Source organism: Hakea prostrata, chromosome 9 (assembly GCF_041222555.1).
Source record: "Hakea prostrata isolate BN-2017 chromosome 9, UWA_Hpros_2, whole genome shotgun sequence".
Classification (NCBI taxonomy): Eukaryota; Viridiplantae; Streptophyta; class Magnoliopsida; order Proteales; family Proteaceae; genus Hakea; species Hakea prostrata.
Genome location: NC_142608.1, coordinates 9,864,664 through 9,891,705, shown reverse-complemented (window position 1 = coordinate 9,891,705; position 27,042 = coordinate 9,864,664). Strand labels below are relative to the sequence as shown.

At 35.0% G+C, this 27,042-nt stretch overlaps 2 protein-coding genes across 2 annotated transcripts in view; both read left to right on the top strand.

Annotated features, from left to right (window-relative positions):
• Window positions 1–3,340, top strand: part of LOC149004572 (katanin p80 WD40 repeat-containing subunit B1 homolog KTN80.1-like) — a 35,110-nt gene extending 31,770 nt beyond the window's left edge. The window contains exons 16-18 of the mRNA XM_089169597.1: window positions 983–1,099; window positions 1,184–1,252; window positions 2,383–3,340. Of these exons, the coding sequence (XP_089025723.1) occupies window positions 983–1,099; window positions 1,184–1,252; window positions 2,383–2,443 (247 nt within the window). The 3' untranslated portion in view covers window positions 2,444–3,340. The remainder of the gene's footprint in view (window positions 1–982; window positions 1,100–1,183; window positions 1,253–2,382) is intronic.
• A 17,161-nt stretch (window positions 3,341–20,501) lies between these two features.
• BRD4 (bromodomain 4) lies at window positions 20,502–26,699 on the top strand. Its single transcript, XM_089169477.1, has 5 exons — window positions 20,502–21,343; window positions 22,383–22,432; window positions 22,626–22,703; window positions 25,021–25,705; window positions 25,812–26,699. Exons 1-5 carry the CDS (start codon window positions 21,179–21,181, stop codon window positions 26,409–26,411), a joined length of 1,578 nt encoding a protein of 525 aa, XP_089025603.1. The 5' UTR covers window positions 20,502–21,178; the 3' UTR covers window positions 26,412–26,699.
• Window positions 26,700–27,042: the final 343 nt, after the last annotated feature.

Genomic DNA, 27,042 nt, shown 5'->3' with positions numbered 1-27,042 from the left:
TGCGGTTGGACAGAAAATTTGGGTTTTCCTTGAAGTTAGGGTTGATGAAATATAAGGTTTCAATGAAGGGAATGGGCAGCCTCAGCAAGGTGGATTGGGAATAGGGGTTGAAATGAGGCGAGTGAGCTGAATTCGGATGGCTTTTAGTTTTGAAATGAGGCTGTAGAGGGTTTTTGGAGGTGATATGAGAAAATGAGCAACGTGAATACTTGAAGATCCTTGAATTTGCAGGAAATTCCAGCAACTATGAAGGGTCTTGGTGGTGATCAAACCTTGGAAGCTTAATGAGATTGAAGAATTTAATAGAGGGGATTGGGAAACTGAAAATAACTCTTAGAAGGCTAAGCAACTCTTAAACTATAAACTCGTGTTCATCAAATGATGGGCTCAAATTACATATTTATTTATTGCCACTTGTGGCTGACAAAAACTTAAACTGGAGCTAGGACTCAAATTAGAACTAGGATTACCATTCATGGTTGCTGTCCACATCAGTAGTAACTTTTGAATTCCTATTGGAATTATGACTTCATACATTGACTTAAAACAACTAACTGTCTAATTAAAATTTTATACTAGGCCCATGATTTTTGTGGTGTAGGGATGCTCGCCACTCCTATCACATACCTAAATGGTACTGGCATAAGGGGAACCCCTATACCTCTGTTTGTTTTTGGCAGCTGAACTTCACTACTAGTCCTTGCTAAAACAACCGAAACTCTTAAGAAAAATAAAATAAAAAGAGCCTCCATTTCATGAATTGAACTCTTTATCATAGGTTCAAGACTGAATGTAAAGCACATTTAAGAATGCCAATAAGAAATCATTTTGACATTATACATCTTTTTTTCACAAATTTAATATTTTACTCAGTGATTTAATAAGATTATAACACTGACGTGGATGTTCTTGTATGGCTAGTTTTGACAAGGTTAAAAAATGAGCAGTTGAAGATAACCATTTTATTTTGTAAATGTTTTAGGCATGTAAGTGTGTCATTGGAAATGATACTGAAGCTTGTGACAGTCTTTTGGCCTGTAATCCGTTCAACCATGTCTGCATCTCCATCTGTTGGGGTTGATCTTCATGCAGAGCATAGGTACCCGGTTCTTTTAAGACTTATTTCTTCTAGTTTTCTATTTGATTTCATATGGTTAATGACATATGAGTAAAATGAGCACAGGCGTGATTGCTGCAACCAGTGCTTTAATCAGCTGCAAAAGATCAAGCAGGTTCTTCCTTCGCTTGCAAGGTATGAAAGCTTTCTTTGAATTGTTTTGTCAACTTGATAGAATATTATAGACGTTAGGTTTCTTCTTTTGTAAGCATTAATATCTGAATTAGTGAATCAACTTGTTAGCTGGGTCTCCTGCTCTCTAATTTCAGGGAATGTGCTTCATCCTGTTTACATGCTTGAAGTATTCTATTGCATTACAAAATATATGGTTTTCATTCTGAAATATAGTGCAAGCGGTTTTAATATTTTATATATGGAGTTGCTGAGTTTCCTAAGTTCCCAAGATCCGTGTTTTCTAAATTTTATTCTTATTGTTGTCCATATCTGTGGATGAAGTTTTTGGGCTTGCTACTTGTGGTTCTTAACCATACTACAGCAGCAACATCCATCTATGCTGGCATCTGCAAAACATTAATTTGTGTGACCCATAAGTCAATTCAATTATTTTCAATGTCTTTGAATCATTCAAAAAGAAAAACGAATTATTATTCTGAATTGTAAAAGATAAAGAATTGGGTTATTGAGATTTGATGACTTATGAACATTGGATTCATTATTTTTGAGATCCATTGTAGCATTGCCACTCTATGTGGATTGTAGATCCAATTTAAGTGGCCAAAGTAAGTTGGATAATTTCATGTCTATGTGTGGAGCTTAACTATATCGCAACAGCATCTCAACAAAAAAATTGAGTTAAGGCCGTGTAGGAAAACTGTCCACCCCCCCCCCTCAAAAAAAACCGGGTTCACCCTTAAGCCATGGAATATTGGGCAATGATTTGTTTTTTTTTTTTCCCCTCTCTTTGTAGTTGTTTGAAACTGGCACAACTATTATTTAATTATAACCATTAAATAGTATCTACCATTAAATATGATTGAAGTGGACGGGTCTAACAAATATTTTGAGCATTTGAATTTTAATTTCATGAAGATGGTTCGGACTACATGTGAATTGGACTTCCAATTCTTTTCCCAGCCTTTTTGTATGCATCCTTCAGTAATTTTCTTTTAATAATAAAAAGGGCATCGTATGGATTTCATCTTATACATAATTGGTTCGTTTGATTACCTGAGGAAAATGGTAACGGTGGTTAACCTTGTAAGTTTTGATTTACCTAACATGGTCATTTTTTGCTTTTGGTGCAGGCGGAATGGATTGATCACCAGGTGTGCCCAGGAATTGAATATTCTTCTTCAGGAATCATAACCTGATATGCAATCCCCATTGATTTATTCCTACACCTGTGGCTTCCGGTCATGGCAGTTCCATGTTACCCTTTCAACAGGATAATTATTAAGATAAACTTCTCACTGAAGTAGTAATCTGCAAGTCTATATCAGTTTTTCACTCTGACCGTGGTTTTCTCTCATGGCCAAGTTTTTGACTCTTCCATCCTTTCCAGTACTGGCTTCTGACTTCTGATGTTGGCAGTCAAAGCTAAAGGGTTGTTCAGACTGCTGCAGCAACTCATGTGAGCGAGCAATGAAATGTTATAAGATGTTCCTTAATGCCATCATCTTGGATTCTTGCAGTGGCCGTTTGTTTTGATCTGGATCAAGCTGCATGAACCTTGGGCCTAAGTTGTACCTACCATGTATAAAATTTTGTATCTTTAGCGTTGTCATGGCCATCAATTAAATTTATAAATTCTTTGAAACTGTCTCTTATGGGCTTAGGTTGTGGCAGCAGTCTTTCTTTTCAAATAATCACTGCAAGGTATTACAGGAGTTGAAGAACTTCTAGACATATGGGTTTGGAGCGACTAGAGAAAAAGAAGAAACAATGAAACAGTAACACTAGATGCGAAATCTAAAGCTACCAACTCCTGAGAATGAATTATTTGCTTGTGTGTGCGGAGAGCATAAATTCCAGAGAAAACCACATTTTTTTTTCCATTGATACCCATTCTTCCCTTGTAAATTACAAAAATGGAACTGGGAAATGTCTTCTCACATAATCGTACGCCTTTACGGATGTGCACCATACACCCGAGTATATAAAACTGTTAGCCTAGACGTATTAAGTTATTTCTTTTAAATCATTCGGATCAGAAGAATTTTGAAAATGGGGGAAAATTAAATGTGCCATGTAAAACGCTAGCCTTCTTGGCATTATACCAGTATCCAAATTGTAGTCAAAGATGATTATGTATTTTTGCTATTCTTATATGTTCTTTTTGAAAAAAGAAAAATTAGAAAATAACAAAGAGTTACATTAATAAATAAAAAAAAAAAGAGAGAAAAGAGCAACACCTTTTGGTGAAGAGGTTGTGATTTCTACCTCGCTGATGGTAGATGTAATATCCCTATCACATATATAAAAAGCATCTTGTACCTGAATGGTCAAAGATACAAGATCTGCAAATTCTACGGATAGTTACCTGCACTAAATCCGAGATAATCTATATAATCTAAATTTCTAGGCATAGGTGATTAAAAAAAATGGTTCTCCTTGATAGAATTTGTCCACACAACAAAACATCACAGAAAAATAAAAGAAAATACCTACAACATGCTTAGATGTTGAAGCCTTCTTTTTATCCTTTTGGTAAACCTAAGTTGTGGAAGCCTTAATTTGGATTGTTCAGCAAGCCAAGAAATAGAGCACAACAAGAAGAAACGATCATTCACGAAGCCTCGAGTGCAAGGAGAGGAGAAATTGATGATAACAAATAAAAACACACAAAAGAGAGACAACCATTTACGTGGTTCAAACTTCTTAGGAAGCCTATGTACTTGGATAAATCTCCCAATTCACATATTCTTTTAGCGAGAGAACTCTTATTCTTAAATAGAGGAATGATACAATGAAGTAACTATACTTGAGATGGCTGAAAAATAGAAGGCACAATATTGAAATATCTTTTCAATATCTCCTTCTAGGAATGGAAATTTTGATTAGGATGCTGATTTACATCCCCTTGCTAGAAATACACGATTAGATCATGTCAAAATACTTTTATAATAGCTTATACTAGAAATAGAAGATTCAATGTCTATAAAATTCTTAGCGATAGCTCCTATTGAAAATGAAAGATTAAATACTTTCTAGAAAAATAGAAGATATTATCACGTCCCAATTTTAGAATTACTAGTCCAACTTTGACTTTTGTTTTTATTGCCCCTGTTTGTTTTCAAAACCCTATCCCTTGTACGGAGCTTTTACGTTTAGTAATGAGCCTTATTAACTATGGCAACAGAATTTATAATCCGTTTTATTCAAAAGTGATTCTATTCTCATTACGGGAAGGAAAAAAACGACCAATGTGTGTTTAAAACAAATTTTTTGTCTTCTTTTTTTTTTTTTTAAAAGATTGTTTTGTCATTCTTGGGAAACAAGTCTTTTTAATTATTGTACTCGACGACCTTGCTTGGGTCCTGCACAATAAATGCGCAGGACCATCAAGCCATACACTTTTGGCGTTGGGATCAGAATTTTAGCTGAAATTTTGGATCCTAAGGTCGAAATTTCGGCTTGATGATCCTGCACATTTATTGCGCAGGATCACAGCTTTTTGCTCAAGAAGGCATTTTGCAATATAATTTTGACACATTTTATCACTCAAAAAACAAAAAAAGAAAGTCTTAAAATCAGAAAGTAAAAAAAAAAAAAAAAACATAGCATTTCCTGCCAAAGCACGGCTCAACTCTCTCTCTCTCTCCCCTCCCCGCGCCCTTTTTGCAATCTTTTCTTTCTCTCTCTACAGCCTCTCCCAATACTTCTTATCTTCCGGTTAAAGAAAGAGAAAGAAGGTTAAAGGATTTGAACAAAAAAAATATAAAAATGTACGAGTTACTTTACACTGACTAAATGTTACTTGACAAACTCTAGATTCTTGTATTTTTAATAATGCAATATGATTTGTTGTATTAGATTTTAAAAAGACTTTAAATTATATTTAAACCAGCGTTCTTTAATGCTAGAAAATGATTCTAACAAAAAAAATGCATTTTCAGGAAAAACCACTACCAAACACATATTTAGGGTGCGTTGGTAACAACTAGAGAATTGTTTTCAGCATTCTATTGCTCTCAAAACAGAAAAAAAATGACAAAAATGCATTTGGCAAATTGAGTCATTATATCGTTTCAGTTCAATTTTTATGCTTGAAAAGGTTTTTTAAACACAACTTTGCCAGGTGTCTTTACATTTTTCAAAAATTTCAAAATAATCCTTAGGAATTCCCAAACCAGAATAGTTTGCAATGATATCGTGAACGCCAATCAACAGGCACGAAAACCCTAACGCCGTTGCTTTGAAGAAACCGAACCTTGCCGTCACTCTTTGAGGTGGAGAGACTCCACCCATACACCTTTAGACCTGCTCCCTTACCTCTCCCTCTCTCCGCCTCTCTGTTTCGTTTGCTCTAGTTTTAGGTTTTGCTCCCTCACCTCCTCTCTCCGCCTCTCTATGCATCTTCTCCACCTCCACCCCTCTTCTCTCCCTCTCTGTGTTGTCTCCACCTCCACCCCTCTTCTCTCCCCTCTCGTGTCGTCTCCACCTCCACCCCTCTCTCCGCCTCTCTGGTCTTCTCCAAGTTTCCCGCCTCTCTAGTCTTCTCTGACTCTCTTCCTCCATCTGTCTCTCTCCCGTGTTCCTGTTTAGAGAAAAAAAAAAAAAAAAAAAAAAGCTCAGTTTCTCATTCTCTTTTTCCTCTTTTTCCCAATTGGTGAAAAGTCTTCAAGTTATTTGAGAAAAGAAGAAAAAAAATTCAGGTTGATGCGAGATTTGGTAGCGCATTCCGCAAGTCTGAAGGTTTTATGCCCGAGTTGAAACTATCTCCCGTGGATCTGGAAGTTTTGTTGCTGCAAGAGTCTCGTGTTACTGGTCGCCGTCGGTGTGTTTCCGTCGTGGCTGTTCTTTCCGCCCTTGTGGTGTGTTATTTCTCCGCCCTTGTGGCGTGTTATCTCTCCGCCTTTGTGGCGTGTATTTCCGCCCTTGTGGCGTGTCTATGTCCGCCTTTGTAGCATGTTGCCTCTTTGGGCGTTTTTTATGGAAGATATGTATGTCGTATTCCCTGTGCTTAATTGTTGTTATGGTTATTACAACCATTATTCTAAGGGCTTGGGCTCGACCCATTCATTAGCTATGATGACTTTGTCTATTGCATGTATGACCTTGTGTTTTCATGCACTTTCTATTTCCATTCCTTTGGTTTGAATAGAATTTTGTGTTCAAGTTCATGATGCAGTTTTTAGCTTTGGATATATATATATGAGAAGAATATAAGGGCAAAACCAATATTTCATGTGGTTTTCTAAATGAGTGTAATTTTATCTTTTAATATTTTAATTCTAATAATAAAAGGCAAAATAAACATTACACGTTCAACCTTAATAGCTTCTTAATACAATTAGAAATGATGAGGCAGTAATAATTTTATAAAGAGGCGAGTTATATTAGTAATTAACCTACAACACAAGGGGCAACAATAATTATTTTTATTTTTATTTTCTGGGCTTTAGTATTTTAGACTTCAAACAAAATTTGGGCTTATTTTATACATGTACTAATGACATATTTTATTATAAATATTGTTTTTAAAAATTTAAAATTGTAACCATTCCTGGATGAAAATGCCAGAAACAATTCTGGGAAACAAAGTCGTTCTCAAGAAAGACTAGTACGAAACGCGGAGTCCGGATCAGCGATCCCGACGTGGAGCACACAGTGCTCCCCCGACACTTCCTGACCACAAACATTAGTGGGGCCCACGGTGAAAAATACTTTTTGAGGAAAAAAATTTTTTCACTAGTTGGACCCATTGATTTTTGTGGTCAGGAAGCCATGGAGAAGCACTCTGTGTTCCCTCGATGGGGAGAAGATCCGGATTCCAAAACGCGTACTTTGTATTCCATAACTAAAATAGATCCATTTTGTTGAACAAATAAAAATATACTTGATCGTCAGTTTGTGTGGTTCTTGCGCACAAGAATAGGAATTCGCAAATCATATTTATCCTTCTAAAAATGGGTAATCTCCCCATGATCGTGCTTATCTGTGTAATCACACGGTTGTGGCCAAAACATATAGAAATTCTGTGGCGTTTATATTTTTTTTCTGGACCAAGGTGAATATAATATATTATAGGGATAATTACTGTTGCTCTCATGTAATTTGATTTTGTTACTAATAAAATCTTATTCTTTACGAAACTACTGTAGCCCCCTTCTTTATAACTGTGTTAAGTAGCCATTAAGTTTGAATATGTAATGTCTAATTTATCCTTCATTAAAATTAAGAAATCAAAAGACGATGCTACCTCATTTATAAAAAACAGATTAAATTTTTAACTTAATTTTCATTTATTTTGAATTAAAAAATGGGTAAAATTCAAATTCGATTTGGTTTCCCACCTTCAATAAACTTCATTTATTTTGAATCAAATAAATGGTCATAATCCAAATCGATTTGGTTTCACGCCTTCACTAAACTTCATTTATTTTGAATTAAAGAAATGGGCAAAATCCAAATTCGGTTTGCTAAACTTCATTGAATTAAAGAAATGAGCAAAATCCAAATCCAATTTGATTTTCCACCTTCACTAAACTTCATTTATTTTGAAAATATTTTAAGTGATATTTAGTTTCCAATATGAGTTGAATTTGATTTTCCTTCTTCTTCGGTTTCTATTTGAGTTTTATTCAATCATTCTTTATTTATTTGGTGGTCTTTTTTTTTTTTTTGAGAATAAAACGGATTATGGTTATTTTTTTCTCCACAATTAATTAAGGGTACTACTGTAACTTGACAAAAAGGTAAATAAATAAAGAGATAAGTATAAGGGTATTTTGGGGGATTTTTGAAAAAAATATAAAGGTGTCATATCATCAGTAAATTAACGGAACTTAACGGTAGGGGGCATTAGTAATTGTAGACAAAGTTAAAAGGTTGGATTAATAATTTTGAAAAGTACAGAGTATACAACAGTACTAAAATCAAGGTACGGGGGCAATAGTAATTATTTCTATATTATATTAATAGAAAAGGAAGAAAATACATAGAATGCTAAAACAGAAAAAAACCTTATCCCCTGTTTCTCATCTCAAATAAACGTCCCAGAGGCTACGAAGGCAATTATTTTTATGAAATGAGAAAATTATTTTCACTTCTCTCCGGTTTCACATAGTTTTTATTTGATTAACTGCTATACCAATTATTTTCTAAAGAAGTAAAAATGGAACAGATTATAATATATGTAATTCAACAAGTACCCAATAGTAGGTTAGGATGGTCATTTTATCCCCATTACATGTCAAGGGACATAATCATTTTTTACAACGTGTGGCATGACTAGCTTATCAAACAAAAATCGTCTTTAAATGTTTTTTCTTTTTATGAAATAAGAAAAATTCATGACTTACTAGCAATGTTTAAAGTATCGGTAACGAGTATTGTATCGGTTAGGTGATTTTAAGAGACGTATTGTCCTGTATCGAATATTGTATTGCTCTGGCTAATATATTTTAGTGTAATTTGATGGAGAGATGTTGTATCGAGATGTATCGTATCAGTTGGGTCAAATATGGATACGTATCGGCTAGTATCGCATGGTATCGTGGGATGCTTTAAACCTTGCTTACTAGCATGCACATAGGTTATCTACTGTATTACATTTTCATGAATAATTATTTACATATATGATGACATTGACTCGGTCATAAGGCTTCAAGTCAACCAAAGGGTTCATGGTATAAGGGTTTTTTTTAACCAAATTGCACTAGCATTCTAAATTTAAGACTTCAAAGCACTGAAAGCCCACTTTTTGTTTGAATAACACAGACACTCTAATTTGTTAAACACATTAGTTCATTTTGTTAGTGAAACAATTAACCGACTGTTTACTTTTTTTTTAATTCTAAAAATACTCTTACCAAAATCTGAGGAGAAAAAAAAAATTCAACAACAATGTCTTCATCACATAACTTTCGTAAGTGGAAGAATGTCTTTTTTTTTTTTGGTCAATGAGAATAAAATTTATTGGAAGTGTATAAAATATTCTTTGCGATAATATGACTAACCATTCTAACAGAATATCCCCTATGTGTCGGTACTTTAAAGCCTCCATTTTGGGGAGCTAGTGCAATTTGTTCTTTTTTTTTTGAGTAAGAAGTTAGAGACTTCACTCATAGAACAAAAAAAGAACAAAAAAAAAAAAAAAAAAAAAAAAAAAAAAAAAAAAAAAGGGGGAAAAAAAAAAAAAAAAAAAAAAAAAAAAAAAAAAAAATTTATTTCAACACTACAACAAAAACCCCTTCTAGCTACAGATAATTAACTACGCTTTTTTTAACCGAAGCTACTAGCCTCTTTTAACTACAGTTTTTCCATGTGTAGTAATATTAAATAATTATTGCTGCAACATGTAGCACCTGCACTAACAAATATATTTATAGATGTGCTTGTAAAATTATAACTAAAAAGTGTAGTAATATGAACAACCTTTTACTACAGTATTCAAAACCGCATTAATATATTACCTTTAATTGCAAAAATATAACTATAGTTATCTACTATAGTAATTTAAAATATTTTTAACTACGATATTCAAAACCATAGTAATAAAAAGACACTGTAACTACGGAAACAAAACTAAAACTAAAGAGTGTAGTAATATATGAAACTTATTACTATGGAATTAAAAGTGTAACAATGTCAACTTTTTTGGCTACTAAAATACAACTACAATTATGTATTGTAGTAATTTAAAATATTTTTAACTACAATATTCAAAACCAAGTAATAAAAAAACTATAGAAAAAATAAAAAGTGTAGTAAAATATGGAAAAAGAATAAAAGTGAACAATGTAACTTTGGCTACTAAAAAGAGAAGTTGAATTGTAGTAATACAATTTATATAATAGTTGTATTATTTAAAAATATAGTAAAAAGGAAAAATGGGTTAAAAATGTAGAAAATATTTAACTAGAAATATTATAAAGTTATGTATTGTTGTAATTTAAGATATTTTAGATTATAGTATTTAAACCACAACAATTAAATAAAAAAATAATAATAACTATAGAAACAACACTAAAATTAGGAATAGCAAAGAGAAATATGGTGGTAATAAAAATGTAGCAATATGAGTTTTTAATTTTATACAAAATAAAGAAACGAGGTGAAAAGAGAAAGGAAGTATTTTGTAATAGAGAAATGGAAGTAAAAGAAAATATACGAAGGGTGGTATTTGAAAATAGGAAAATATCAATACGGAAAACAGATTGATTCAAATAATGCTATGGATTGGATAATATCCGGATAAGAAATAGAATAAAGTATTCAACATTTTTTCGAAAAATGGATGATAATGGTGAAACAATAATTAGTAATGATAATCGAAGAAATTATCCTATGAGTAAAGTAAGCAATTTTCTCTAAAAAGGGTTGATAATGATTACTGGTAATCGATAACGAAATTGTAAAAAAAAATAAAAAAGAAGAATAAAAAAAGGGTTTAGGAGGTAATGAAACGATAAGTAGATGAAGATGCTCAAAGGGTAGGATGAAGGAGAGGATGGATAAGATCCAATCTAAGATCATAAAAGCGAAGGGGTAGGGGAGAGGGGCAAACCCAACATGAAAGAGGGTCAAAAGGAAAAAAAATAAGAAGGAGAAATAAGGTGGGGATGGTCCTTTTGCCCAAGAGCCACCCATGGAGATATAGAAATTCTCTCCAGAGAAATGGATAGCCGAAATCCACCAAAGATCAATGTTAAGGGATGATCCGAAAAAACGGTGTGGAAGAAGGAGGATTCAAATAATGCTTATGGATTGGATAATATCCGGATAGAGTAAAGTATACAACATTTTTTCTCGAAAATGGATGATAATCAAATTGAAAATAGAGTGTATAAGTATTGAGTCTCTCTTTCACATCAATTATTTTTTGAATTATGGAATTGTATTAAATTAAAATTTTTATAATGACAAATGAAAGGAGGAAAACATGAAACATCAAACGAATTAAAAAAAAAAATAAACAATAATTTTCTTTCCCAAAATGAAAATATTGATGATTTAAATTATTTAAAAAAACCCCAAAATATTAAACTTAAACTGCTAGTACGAAAGAAATTATAATAAAGAAACAAAATGTATTTATAAGGAAAAATTATTGAAACATTAAGGAAAGAAGAAAAACTTGGATTTTATGTAATATTTTGGATTTAAAGTGGTATATTTGGATTCTTCTACCCAATAAAAATGAAGAAGTTATATGGATTAGTTTCTAAGATTTTTTGGGGAGAAATCGTTTTTTGAAAAAGATCAACATTTTACACCCAAAAAAGTTTCCCTCCACAAAAAAAAAATTTCCAGAAACCCACCCTCCTAATATTCGCATCTCTCTCCTCTTTGTGAATAGAATGGCGAATGAGACAAGTAAACAATAGTTCGGAAACATAGGTTTGATGTGGACAGAGCAGAAGATCAGTCTGAGGTGCTTTTGATCCCTTTTGCATTGTTTTTCGGTAAATGATCCCCTCTACATGTATTAAAACGAAACAATGTGTTCTAGATTTTTTTCTGATTATTCTTGCTACCAAGAAAGGTTGGAAATGGGGGAGGTGTGATTGTGACTTCCAAAGGTGAGAGAGTGAGACGAAGAAGAGAAAGAGAAAACCCCCCCTGTCTCACAATGCACACCGCCTCTCCAGTCCCTTCTCTCTCTCTTTGTCTCTGTCTGTATCTCTACTTAAATCCTATCTTCATGCTTGTTCCAAAAAGGGGGTTTAATCTGAGGTTTGGGTAAAACCCACAAAAGGAATAGGTTTTTTTTAATATGTATAAATATAATATTGTTTTCCTGTCTTTACTTTGCCTTTATTATATTCTTTTCTAAGAGAACATGGAGATGTATGTATAATATGTTCTTAATCCCATTGAATCTCGACAAAATTCACTACATTGCTCACTTTCCAAGACCATTTATTTGCATTTACACACTTTCTTAAATACGGTGATATTTAAGGTAAAATGGTCACTTTTTTGTTTTGCTTTTTGTTTGTGTTTCATTTCATGGAGTTTCAACCATACATATCCTCAATGTTTTCTGTTTCTAATCATTGGTATATGTGTCTGATTGCACCCACTTTTCATTTTCATTTATTTCATTTGTCATGGTAAGTAGTACCGTGCTTGTTTTTGTATGTGTCTGATTGCACCACATACTGCAGGTCAGAAGAGTTTTGCACGAATTCGCCATGAAAAGGTAATATTTGAAAACGCTAACTATAGAACTCTTACATTTTATATATTTATAAATATTATAGTATCAAATATTTAACTATGATATTTATAATGTTAAAACAGTTGAAAGAAACTGGAGTACAACTAGACCGTGCTGGTTTGTAATCACTCATGAACATGCAGATGGACGTCCAATTGATGAGATTGCACAAAAAACAATTGTATGTTTTCCTTTATTTTTTATTTATTTTTTAATCAAAATACCAGTCAGCTACTTTTTTGTTTCCAAATAAAATTAAGCATAATAAATATGTATGATATGTATATTTTATATGTTAATTGCAGGGAAAAAGTTAAGGAAAAGAAAGCAGAAATTGATGCCTCTCAAGGTAATGGTGAGAGTAATAATTGGGACACCGACATCTTTTCTCAGGTGTTAAAGAAAGATAAACGTAGACGCATTCAAGGGCTAGGATTGGGAGCTAGGCTTGCCTCTATGGAAAACAGAAGAGAAGATGATCCTGAACAAGTTGCTTTCCTGAAAAATAAAGTTAATATGTTAGAAGCTCAAGTCACCAAGATTTTCTCGATTGTTAAGCAATCAAATCCAGATTGTCAGATAGAAGATTTTTCAACTGAGGAATAGGTAATGTTACTAAAATTTTATCAATCTCTAAAGCTTATTCTATTCCTAAATTTTATGATTCTTCTTGTTATTAATTTTGCAAATACTGTATCCCTGTGATAGGAGCTTAATCAATTTAATAGTCATGAAGGAAATCACTTTTCTAGGAGCAATGATGCATCTTGTTCTCATGAAGGTAATGTGATACTCTAAGCTATGGGCTTCTTATGAAATTTTGTTATAATATTGTTAATTGTTATTTATTTATTTAATTTTATATTGATTGCAGGATAATTTATTAAGAAGCTGATTCAAGCACTGCAGAGTTCCACATAACATAAAGCACAGAGGCTTGGATCGACTAGTTGATTCTAGTGTTTTTTTTTTCAAGTACACTTGGAACTTTAGCACAGACCGTTATCTAAAATTAAGTTTTAATTTGCAATTATTCTAGTTTTAGTCAGTTGGATGACAAGTAACTTTCTTTTTATTTTTAATTGATGTGTATGTATTTCAGATAATACTGAATTCAGTAAATATATATTTTGTTTCTATATATTTGTTGCGAAGAAATGTATATTCAATAGATGACCTGTGAATACATTTGTAGAATAAAATCTGTAGCCACATCTTCATTGTGGATGAAATACCTACAAATAATTTTCCACACCTAAAGCATTATAGCAGAAACATTCGTAGTTAATATATCGTAGCTATAGATTAGCCACGGAAATATCAGTCGCTACTATGTGTATACCAAAAAGTGAGATGCAAAAACATCCGCAGCTAAAAGATATATAGCCATGGAAACATCTGGCGCTACAATATGTGTAGTTAGAAGTTAGCTGCAGAATATCCACAGTTATAGTTTTCGTAGCTATAGGGTAGCCGTGGTAACATATGTAGTTATACTTTCCGCAGATAGAGGATTTATAACCATGGAATTATCTGTCGTTACAATATGTGTAGCTAGAAGTTAGATGCAAAAATATCCGTGGTTATATTTTTTCGTAGCTATAGGGTAGTCGCGGAAACATCCGCAGTTATTTTTTCCGCAGCTAGATGATATATAACCACAAAAATATCCATCGCTTCAATATGTGTAGCTAGAAGTTGGATGTGGAAACATCTGTAACTAACAATCCGTAGCTATATATATAGCTACAGAAATACATGTAACTAAAAAACCATAGCTATGGACAACCTTGTACATGCAGTATTTTATGTGTAGCTACTGCGTTTGCGACGGAGCTATTGGGCGGATAATAAACCGCATGTAATCCGTAGCTATAAGCTATTACTACGGATTTCGGTACATTTTACTACGGAAAATTCCGCGGTTATATGCCCTTTTTGTTGTAGTGAAATTATTGTACATGCAATAGATAGGGGCATTGGGAGGGGAGGAAAGAAACCCAATAAAAACTTTGGATAAGGGGGGGGGTACCCCCAAAAAAAAAATAATTAAAGATGAGGGAGATTATATTTTTTTTTTTTTTTTTTTTATTTTATTTTTTTTTGGTTTGAAACCGTTCCTGCCCCCCCTGCCGGGCCTGCTCCAACCCAACTCGTGCGCGGGGGGGGGGGGGGGGGGGGTGGGGGGGGGGGGGGGGGGAGGGGGCGGGAGAAGAAAAAAAAAAAAATAAAAAAAAAAAAAAAAAAAAGAAAAAATAAAAAAAATAAAATTTAATTTTGTTAGGGGGGGGGGAGTATATATAAAATAAAAGGGGAAAGATAGGAAAAGAAAAAAAAAAAAGAGAAAAAAAAAAATATATTCTCCTTCTAGGTGATTGTCTTTCTGTAGAAGTTTACTTTGATCAAACTTCTTTGAATCTAGTCAAACCGATCTTATGAAGTGTGTTAGAACCGAACAAGGCTCATAATTAGACCGGGTTGTGTAAGGTGACCATTTTAGTCATTAACAACTTCGAATATCGTTCATACAAGAGCAAAGGCCCGTTTATATAAAATACATATCCCCTGACTTCCCCCCTCCCCAAAAAAAAAAATTTACTGAAAAGAAAGAAATAAAAAGAAAAGTTCAAGCTTGACCAGTCTTACTCTTAGTTGGTAAGTTACGCATGTTCCTTGACAGAATCTTTCTTCAAGTGCAAGAAAAATGGATTCCCTAACAACCTTTATATCATAAAAGAAGAAAACTAAATGACATTAAATTCTAGTTTTATTGATAAGAAGGAAGAAACGACAACAACAATTCAAAGAACCTATAAGGAAGCTCATAATAAAAACTTGATTAAGATCACAACGTTTGGGGTGAAGAAAGACGCAAGCCAATACTTGAAAATTCATATCCCAATTGTATTTTGTTTTTGTTTAATTGAATACTAATACATATACTATTTGATATTTAGATAATAATTGGTCACTGAAAACATTTGATGATCCTAATATCATAGATCAGTTTTTCAATATTATTAACCTAAATGTATAACATCATCTATATATATATTTTTTTTTACAAAAGATTTTCTCATTGAGACCTCTTATAATGGAGCTAAATTGTTTAGTATAATCTGACTCACAAAGTCCTTAAAGATAAGGGCAGGACTGCAATAACAATAAGGTTTTTCAAAACCCTAACTATATTTAGAAGAATACAAACCCGGATCTTAAACTTGATGGTCTACAAACCTTGATCTTGCCCTGAAACTTGATGTGTCAGGCCTTGAGTTTGACTTTGACAAAAAAATTACATGGTTGACAAAATTATATGCTTATGTTGAGAACGGATGCATAATCACAAAGAATAAAACAAACAAAATATACTTACAAAGACAAAGAATTTCTATGGACTTTTCTTTAGTCATGCGCATTAAATGTGCAAGACAATTAAACAAAGTATTTTGGGTAGTTAGATTGAAACTTTAATCTCGGCCGTTCAAATTCAACGGTCAAAATTAAATTTTGATCAAGATTTTGGATTTGACGGTCTAAAATCTTGTTTGACGTCCATGCGCATGACCCAAGCAAAAAACCTTGAAGACCTCACTACTCTCACATCTCACTACGTTCATACCTAGGTTACTCCACATAGACTATTTATAAAGAAACTCAAAACCCTAATTTTGATTTAATTACAATTCTTCTCCTGTACAAGTAATTAACTCAAAATTTGTTCTAATTAAAAATATATTGACTAGGAAAGAATAAGGTGAGGACAAGACAAATAGTTAACTTGGACCCAAACTTGACATTGACTTAGAGCTAGAATGTTTTGATCCTATCTCAATCTTAGGGTTAGAATTTTGAACTTAGTTTTGTTTGCACTTAAGGAAGACCAAGGCCATCATGTCCAAACTTGCAATAGTAATTAAGAGTAGAAATCAGCATATCTTGACTAGTATTAATAAGAAAATCTCAAAATGCACTTGCTAAACTGAAGGAAAACACAGGGCTTAACTTGCACCAGTAAACAAAGAGAAAAGGAACATAATAGATCGAATAAGTTATTTACTTGTTCCATTGTGTGTGCAACTTCCATGAAATTATTATAGTATAATTTGATATTAGTTTTTCAAAAAAAAAATTGAAAAACTTAAGTAGAACATTTAACCTCCTTTCCTAAAATGAACTTCGTTGGAATCAACATTCAAACACCATTTAATGTTTGTAATAGCTTTAAGAAAAGGGGTGTCAATTTATAGCCCAAACTTTTAAAATCGAAACGCACCGGCCCGTTATAGCCCAAATCGGTCCAAACCGAACTTTAATGGGCCGTAATTGGGCTGAGGGTTGTGGAGCTCGCACCAACCCAAAACCGAACTGCAACCCGTTTTACAACCCCTTTTGTAATTTTATATTAAATAGTATTTGAATCATTATATTACCATTAGGTAGTTAGTATAGACAATTAAAAAAATTAACATGAATTCAAAGATCAAATAGTCATTTTACTACTTAATATCTAAGTTCTTAATTTCTATAGAATGGGTGGGTTAGTCAACCTGAATCTAAACTGTTAGTTACCAAAACCAAAACCGCACCAAACTGCACCAAACTGCACCAAACCGAAACCGGCCCGAAACCATTATTTTGCTAATGGGCCGTGTTTGGGCTAGGTATTTTTCATCCTGAAACCGTTAGGCCCAGTCCGAAACTGCCCCAAACCGCACCGTTGACACCTCTATTCAAGTAATTTCCTGTTCCGTGATAATTAAGTAGCTCATTCAAAACAGAAATCTCTCCATTGACCTGGCAGTAATAGTCAATTAGTCATGAATGGTTTGGGTCGTTTTCACCTTAAGATCATCTTGAAGAAAGTCTTACCAAAGAAAAATCTTGAAGGAGATCAGATTTTCCTTAAACCTTAGTCTTTTCATAGATGAGCATCATTACACTTCTATAATGTATTCTATCTGTCAAGAGTTGACTAGCTTGAATTAACACTATAAATAAATTGATACATTTGCTTTTTGGGGTAAATCAAATAATGTGGAGAAATTCCTATAAGAGAAATGTAAATTTAATATGATAGAGGGTTAATTTTACATGCCTAGTGGGTTTATTCTATTGTAGATTAGGCCAAATTATATGGGATATCTTAAAGAAATAGGTTGAATTTGTTTTGTTTCAGTTTCATAATTTTTCAACTACTAATTAAGAACCTAAACTTTAGTATCAAATTTGACACAAGTCAGATGTTTGAATTTCAAAAAAGAGCTATTAAGATAATGGTTTTTTTTAGGGACGAGAGACAAACAAGAACTTATATTAAACTCTCTATACTAATACTAGAAGAAAGGAGATTAGTATTTACAAAACAAGCTAGCGGAAATTGCCATCAAACACGATTGAGCTGCAGGCTAAGAAATCAGCAATAGAGTTTGTTGATACGAAATCCCATTCGTCCTTCCCTGTCACGAACCTGCAAAATACGTGCTCGATCTTGTGTGGTCGAGGTACGTCTTCGACGAGCAAGTCAGTACCAATAATATGATTTCAACTACTCAATAGAGAATTCAAGTAATTGATCACACAGAGTATGAATACTTACTACATAAAGCCTGCCTGAGGTGCTTATATAGTTTTTGATATTAGAGTTAGACTCCGAATATAACTCTAAGAAGAGTTGTCTTAAGAAAGTAACTCTAGAAAGAGACTTTTACCTGACTTATCCTTTCTAGGAAGTTGGCAGATGATAGAAGTTTATCCTGATCGGGTACTCTTGACACGATGGTTAGACCGTCCATTAACACTATGGTCGAGACAACTGTATTGAACCCGTTGGTCGGACCGGTCAGGGTAGAATGACTATTTTAGTCATTAACAGAGTTACAAGATATGTGAATAAAGCGAAAAACTACATAAACTAAATTAGCAGATAGCCTTAGAATTTCCGGGTTAAACCTTAACTTGACTAGTCTGGAGAATGGACCGGACCATCTAAGGACTTTACAGTTACGACGCAATGTGAGAAAATTACTACCTAAATAATACGCAAATTACTATCAGAATGTTAACTGCCGAGCAAGAGCCTTCCATTGATGCCAATGACTGATCTATTTTGCTCCTTTTCATCACTAAGTTAAAAGGGATCAACGGTTCAACTTTTGATCCGGTAACAATAGACGATCCAAGATCCAACATTCATTGAGGGTTTATGAAGTGGTAGAGATCAGGATTTAGGAAGTGGGCGACGAAGGTAAAGAGCACTTTCTCAGCATTTCCTTCCACTTGGACTTTTTTTGGGTCTACCTTAATGAAAACCTGTTGCGGAAAACTACTGTTTGGAAGTTTGGAATCTTGGAAAAGGGAACGCGGAAATATCACCATAGGCATCCTAATATAGTAATAAATTATCAAAGCAAGGGTATATCTGTCCAACAACAAACAAATCGAAAGCAACCTCGACCCACAAGGGCCACAGCCCACAACACAAAGGCTCGAAGACTAGAGTCGAAGGGATAGCGAAACCTACTTCTTTCCATACAATGACAATCATATCCTTAACTGCTTACCCCACCAAAAAAAAAAGAAAAAGACAATGACATCCTTGATTACAAATCGATAATCTGTTCTCGTCAAATATAGAATGACAGATAAGTACTTAAATGTTATTGAAAACCCATCGTTGTCCTCGAGCATCGTTGGATACAGATCAGAATCATATTCATCCAAGCAAAATACGAGTAATAATTCATCCAGAGATATCGGACGGCTGAGCAATTTTTACTACTGAGGGATTCTTTCATTGGATGGCTATGATTTTGTGTAATCTAACCCAATTCTCTTTCTTTCTTTTTATTTTTATTTTTATTAAAACATTGTTTTTTAATTAAATTAATTTGCGATTTGACTTCAAGAAGATAAATTCCTTCTTTAGATCTTATCCACTAATGTATGAAACGCCTTTTACCTATTTGACTAATGTCATCATTAATTTTTATCCATAAATGTCTCCAATGCCCTTCTCCATTCGCCCTTGTTAAGGGTAACCAAGTCCTCTAAAGTTTCTTATACATTCCCTAGCCCAATCAATGAATTTTCAGATAAAGAGATTCTTTCTTCACCATAGCTTGAAAGGAATTACGCCCCTAGTTCTTATTACTACTCTACTTCTGTATTTCAACTGGACAGTTAGATTTCGAGTGTAATAGAATTCTCTCCTCCTTTTAAGGATGCGCAATTGAATCCTACTCTGAGGGTATCAGTTTGTGATCGAAATTGAATACCAACTCCAAATCTAAGCCGAATTTATTGAATCAAATCGAACCATATTTAACAATAATATATTTGAATCAACTAATTGAAATATGACTGTATCGAATTAGAATTTGGTTAGCGGCTGAACCACTTGTTTCTAACTGAATTAATTAATATTTTAGATTCTTTTCGAGTTCCATCACTTTCATTCATATCTTCGTCTTCTATTCTTAAAAAGATTACTTCAAGATGCTTCTTATTAAATGGTATGTAATTTTTAACAATGTTCCTACTTAAAAATGGATCAGAGATATATTTTAATGAGATTATTGCTCAACTTATTTCCCTTAGTTGATAAAATCATATGTTGAGATTCAAAAATAAGTAGGAATCGATTTATCACACCGTATATTTATATGTAGTAACTAAATTCTACAAGGCGAATTAGAACCATATTTAAGAATGGTTTGGAATCGAATTGAAATTATTATCAAATCGAAATCGAACTGGTTCAGAATTGGATCTAATTCTAGAATCGACTCAATTCTTATATGGGATTTAAATTATACAATTATTGTTTAAGACCGAATCAAATATCCAAATCCAAACCGATAGGCACTCTATCAAATTTTTTTTTTTTTTTTTTTTTTTTTTTTTTGGGAAAAAGGTATTCTACTCCTATTAGGAATACACAGGTGAGGAAGATGACTACATCAACCCACAGTGCCCAACAGTCAACAACCCAAATCTTTGAAGGAATTTCAGGACATGCATGTCATTTTGAAAAAGATGAGGGATAACCATGAGGACTATAAATAGGAGACATGGTGACAAATATAGAGAGGCGAGAAAAACGAGAAAAGTTTTCCTCCGTCGAGAAGGGAAACAAGTCTTGCGCACAGCGATACCTTCCATCTCTCATTCTCTTCACCAAATTTTTTTTTCTCTCTCATTCTCTACTTTTATTTATCTTTTGATCTCATCCCCACCGGAAACACGTTGAACATCTCCCCCATCGTCTCATGTACGTAGAAACCAAAGGAAAGGGTGGTTCGAAATAACAAAAACAGAAAACCACTCGTCTGAAAACCGCCTTCATCTCCCAGAAAACCACCTTAGTGTCCTCTCTACGCATCTTTATACCTAACATCCTCCCCTAAACCACCGGTTTTTTTCTTTCTTCTTCTTTCTCTTCCATCATCCATCTCTCAGTCGTTCTGTTCTGTTCTTCGACGCCCTGCGTTCTTCTTTGGTGGTTTTCCGGCGTTCCTTATTCCTTCGGCTTTTCTTGAATGGTACGAAATCGTCTGATTAGGGCGGAGAGGGAAAAAGTGAATATCTGTTATTGGTTAACGTGAGACACCGATAGTGGAGGAGGAAAAGCCGAGAAGTAGGAAAAATAAAGGCGATCGTGGGTTTTGAAACGTGGTGAGCCTCTCCGTCCTTGATTGATTGAGAGTTTGAATATGACAGAGATGGAGAACGAGATGCCGTTGATGCCGTGGGGAACGTGGGAGGAGCTTCTCCTCGGTGGCGCCGTACTTAGGTACGGCACCGGAGCCGGAGCCTGGGACGAAATCGCCGCAGAGCTTCAAGCCAGGTCCCTACATCCCTGCTCTTTCACCGCCGAGGTTACTTTTCCTTCTCTCTTAATCTCATTTCTCCATTTTATTTTTTTTTCTATTCAAAATTACAGAATCTCGTTTTGGTTTTATTAAATTTTTCTCTTCTCCTTTAATTAATTTCCTTAGCTCGCAGCGACAATAAATTTTTTCATATTTTCCGTTTGATTTTTTCAAGCAGGACAACAAACGCCGGTTTCTCGGTAACCCTAGGCGATGAGCGAGGAGACTTTTCAATTTTTTGATTAATAAAATCGTAATTAATTAATTTTTAATTAAAACATACTAATGGAAAGCTAAAAAGTTTACTGAACGGTCTGTCATGCCATGTAGATTGGTGATGTGGCAGTTAGATTTCATACTTAAATCGGGTTGTTTCTTCGTATTTATGGTCTGTAAGCTATTTTTATCTAATTTTATTGTAATAAATATAAATATATTACCGCACTTGGCAAATAAATAAATAAATAGACGGGCGCTGCCTGTATGTATATCTTCTGAGCGGTCCCGTCTACAAAACCTATAGAAAATTCTAGAGATTCCAATGACAATAGTACCCCTCCCAATATATTTGGTCATAAGTGGAGTGAATCGTGACACTCATGGATCCAATTCTTTTTTTTTTGTTTTTTTGGGTACGAATAGATCCAATTCTAGGGAATAGGGTTGGAGGCGTGTGTCGTGGTGGTACGGGGCGTGATTTCCACGCTATTAGGTTCAGAGGCCTTTATTCAGAGAAACAACAACACCAATCTCACGCGCCTAAGTCAAATTCCACCTCTCTCAAGGTAGGGCCCACTTACTGTACGATGTCCTCTGGTTGAAGCTGGGGTAGTGGTGGGCCCAACGTAGTGGTTCCACTCGCGCGTAATACAAGTTGCATTTTTTTGTTTTCGTTTTTTTCTTTTCTGGGTAAGTGTTGCATTCTTGAGCCTCACGTATCTGTGTATTAAAATAATTAATAAGCTACAAATTAATTTTCTTTTATATATATATATTTTTTTTGGGGTTAATTTTTCAACTAACAAAATTAAATTTCGGGATGCAGGTGTGCAAAGCCAAATACGATGACTTGCAAGAGCGTTTTCGTGGCAGCACGTGAGCACAAAACTTTTTGCGTTTATCTTTGGAGAGAACAAACATTACTACTTTTCAGAATTTAAATTTAGTGGTTTTTTGAAAAATATTAATATTAATTATTAATTAAGCTTTGCTACACGGACTAAGTTATTTTATTTAAAATGATTGTGCTGTCTGCGTGAAATGACGATTTTATCCTTATCCAAATCAGAGCTTGGTTCGAGAAGCTTCGCCAGCAACGCGTTGCCGAGTTGAAGCGGGAGTTGGAGATGTCTGAGGACTCTATAGGGTTAGTATTCCATCTTTTTGCTTCCCTTTTCGTTATTTATTTAATTATTATTATATTTCAATCACATACATTTGTCAGGAGCAATTATATGGGATTTTTTTTAGAGTTTCTTTTCTTCTTTTTATTTTATTCCCTTTTTTAATTGTTATTGTCATTGTCATTGTCCATCGTTTTGTTCCCCTGTCAAGTTTACACCAGAGTTTCTAAATAAGAAGATGCATTCTCCATTTAGGAGAGCATGCCCCATGCCCCAGTGCACATACCTTCACACTTTAGGTAGGTATTTTCAGAGGATGAAACATCTTTAAGAGGATTCTCAGTGTTTTATATACTTTATGAACACATGTCAAATCTATGTTTACTTCCATGGAAAAGATGAATGGTAGAAAAGCAGCGGTACAAATTGTAGGATAAATCAAGAGAAAAGATTCCTTTTTGTCTAAAGATTCTTTTTTATCTCTTTCTTTCTACATTAAAAAAATGAATTATGAGAAGCTAGTTTTAAATAAACCATTATGGTGACACAACAATAGTAAGGCTGCTGTTACATTCACTAGAAGGAGAGAGTTGTGCTTGTTGGTTTATAGGACTTGAGAAAATTGGAGAACGGTGAAGAGTTGACGACGGTCACGAGTTGTAGGGGATTTTGCAGAGGCGGATGAAAACGGTTGCATGAAGAGAGAGAGCTATTATGTTGTCATGTCATTAGTGATAGGAGCGGAAGGAGAGCTTAGAGATTCGAGGTGACATTCGACTATGGTGGGATGCAAGGATAGTGTGTGTTGGTCTAGCTTTGAGCTTATTGGCTGGATCCACCCTTTGCTTGTTATAGTGTATGGAGTCTATGGACCTGTAGAACACAGGATATACCCAATCCAACAATCTCCCCGTCTAAGTCACTTTGAAGGGGACTGGTGTTGATGTTTAATTTGCGATTGCCTTTGCTTTACCCACCACCCCTTGTTGTATGGCCCATACCCACTTCAAGCATTCTTCAATTTGACCACCATTGACTAAATCAGATGGGACGTCATCCCCCCACTTGGGTGTCATGTATAGCTCATCGCTACCATACAAGGTGATGTGATTGCACCATGATGCAGATTCAACACTGAATTGGCTTATTTTTCATTGAAATCAACTTAGGCTTGACAAGTACAGGTTTCGGGTCATCATTTGATTGGATTACATGATAATGGGCCTTTTCTATGGGCTTAAAAGTTTGCTGCCCATAGTCTAATTCGTTGCTTTAGGGCCTATTTGGTTACATGAGTAGGGAGATTTCAAATATCTAGAGATTTTAAATCTATGAAGTCATAATTCATAAAATTAACAGTTTGATTAACATGAATTTGAGGAATGAAATCTGTTTGGTTGATGTGATTTTTGTGAATGCACAAATTTTTAGCACTTTTATAGTAAGGGTGAGATCTTTGGATTTCACCCCATACCCAATCTACAAATTCATGTTTTAGTGTAAAAAGATAAATCTCTAGATTTCATGAATCCAGGGATTTTCACAACCAAACGGGTATAAATTTCGTATTCATGAATCCAGAGATTTGAATAGTAAGCGTTGCTAAAGCTTGAATAGTCTTTATTTTATGTTTTATTTCACTTTTAAAGGTCTTAATCACCACCTCTTTTATTGCTGCAACTTACTCAGAGGGATCACCCCTACTTGCCGAATCCAAAGCAAAAGTCATATTTTTCCTTCCTTCCTTTGCCTTTGTGCAATGTCTAAACTTGCAGAGTCTTTCCACAGATACCTCTTGCCTGAGTTCGAACAGAAGCTTCTTCTGCTTTACAGGCCCTGCAAGCCTCTGAAACTTATGAATAATATGTCCGTGTATCACAACCATGGCCTATCTTGAACGCTTGAGAGCTCTACCTTCAAATTACCATCTAAAACCTTTAGAAGTTTTGAGTTTCTATTGAAATTACATTCTTCCTTAGAGTAATCACAATTCCGACTACCACGCTTTCTATAATATTTGCCATTTTGATACGGAGCAAATTGATCTTTGAGAGGAGCAACAAACAGGAAAATATTTCTATAGCGGAGGTTCCTTAGACCTAAAATTATATTTAAATTTTGTCATAATGTCTCGTTTTGATGGATGTATCATTTGAGTCCAATTCTTGTTATAATGGGCTCAAACCTGTTGGCCCAGTTCCAATCATTCGTTCCATTGAAAGGAGCTTTCTGTAAGAGTGAGTCATGTTTGATGAATTCAAATGCTTCATTATACCGTCGATTATAGAGCTGTTAAATTGGGTGAAATTCTGTTAGCTTATATTGTTGATGATCCTGCAGCTCTCTGGAGTCAAAGCTTGAGAATCTCAAGGCCGAAAAAGAAGGAAGTCGAGCCGTGGATTATGATTCCAGTAGGACGCAATCGCCATTAACTATTGGAAACTCGTCGGAAGCCGGAGAATCCTCCGGCAAGGAGGCATCATCGAAGGATGGTCTTTCTGCTGGTAGTTTCACAGAAGAAAATCCCATCTTGTGGTCTCCCAAGAGCCAGGTCCCTGCAGTGCCATCGTCACCTCAAGAAAACAATATCGAGAAGAAAGAACAAGAAGAACAAGAACGAGAACCAGAACTATGTCTGGATACAGAACCAGAGAAGTTAACAGCGCACGTCGACGAGAAGAAGTCACAACCGCAAGTGGGATGTGTGAGGAAAAGAAGAGGGAAGAGAAAGCGGAAGGACTGTACAACTACAACGACCACCACTACTACTACTACTACTACTACGCCTGTTAGTAGAGACGTCAAGGAAGGGAGTGTTGGAGAAAATGACGTATCCACCTCAGGCAATGTTGCCGTTGCCATCACCGTCCCAGAGAAAGAAGACGACGCAATGGAAAACCAGATTAATCATGAAGGTCAAGAAGACCTTCCAGAGCTCGACCAAGAATCAGAGCTGATGAGAATTTTGGACTCGCTCATGGAAAACGATTGTGCTTCGACGTTCCGTCGCCGGCTTGACAGTCAGGTAAAAATCTTTCTTTCTTCTGTTCTGCACCAAAGCCCAAGCCCAACAAATAACAGAATTTTATGCCTGAACTACCCCTGATGTTTTTTGTATTTACGATTAACAGAGACGAGCCAGGTACAAGAGAAGTGTGAGAAGGCATCTAGACATGGAGACGATAAGATCGAGGATCGTGGACCGTTCGATCACGTCAACGGCGGAGCTATATCGCGACGTGCTTTTGCTGGCGAACAATGCTGTGGTCTTCTACCCCAAGAGCACACGTCAATACAAGTCAGCTATCTCTCTTAGAGATCTCGCCGGAAAGTTTTTCCGGCAAATTCCGAAGGAGAAAACCCAAGAATTTGCCGCTGATGCCGAACCTACGGTGGACGCAACCGCGACCGCAACGACAACCGCCAGCGCAGAAGCAGCGGCAGCTCCTCCTCCCCCTCCCGTCGTCACCGAACCTCCTAAACGAAATCCCACGGTGAAGCCTCGAAGTGCGCGCCCCTACAATCGCAAAGTGGTTGATGGCGGGAAAGGCATTACAGGTTCTCAGCCGGGAGAGGATAAAAAGGCACGAGATGCCGCTTCTCCGCCTCCGGCGGTTTCCACACCACCTGTAAAGAAAGGCGTAGGTCGACCGGCAAAGGCTGGACGCGGTGGTGCTCGGAAGCGAGCCGAAGTTCAGGTTAAGGCAAGGAAGAGAGCTCGAAGAAGCTAAAATGCTGAGCAGCAACTAGGAAGCTGTGTTAAATGTGAAGCACTAGATTGATTGTGATCATATCTGTAAACAAAAAGAAAGAAAATGATAAGTTTAGAAAGGAAAAGAAAAGGAATAGTATCAGGTAGGAAAACAAACTTGTATAGAAGAAGCAGCGGCTGGTTAGATGTAGAAAATAGAAAATAGGAATGAGTTAAAGATTTTCATCATCAAAGTTTTCGTTGTAATGTAAAGTGAACCTCGGAAGTGTATTATCATCAAGAGTTATTTTTATGTTTTAGAATTTTGTTTTATTTTATTTTCTAAATTTAAATTGAACCTCGAAAGTGGAAGCCAAGAATAACAACAACAACAACAACAACAACAATAAGGTTTGTCCCAACTAAATGGGGTCGGCTACATGGATTTTTGCCCTCCAATCAGTTCTATTCGAGGCCATGCTAGATACAAGGTCTAAGCTATACATATATTTTCTCACCACTTTTCCTAAGGTTATCTTAGGTCTACCCCTAGCTCTTCTAGTTCCTTCAATATGAATTATATCACTTCTCCGTACAGGAGCATTTATAGGTCTCCGTTGAACGTGGCCGTGCCACCTCAAACGATTTTCTCTAAGCTTATCACTTATGGA

What these genes read in the sequence shown, in the direction of transcription:
- BRD4 (XM_089169477.1), top strand. Translation starts at nt 21,179, where the DNA reads ATGACAGAGATGGAGAACGAGATGCCGTTGATGCCGTGGGGAACGTGG. An exon ending in ATGTCTGAGGACTCTATAGG is followed by an intron (nt 22,704 to 25,020) that starts GTTAGTATTCCA and finishes ATGATCCTGCAG; the next exon opens with CTCTCTGGAGTCAAAGCTTG. An exon ending in GTCGCCGGCTTGACAGTCAG is followed by an intron (nt 25,706 to 25,811) that starts GTAAAAATCTTT and finishes TACGATTAACAG; the next exon opens with AGACGAGCCAGGTACAAGAG.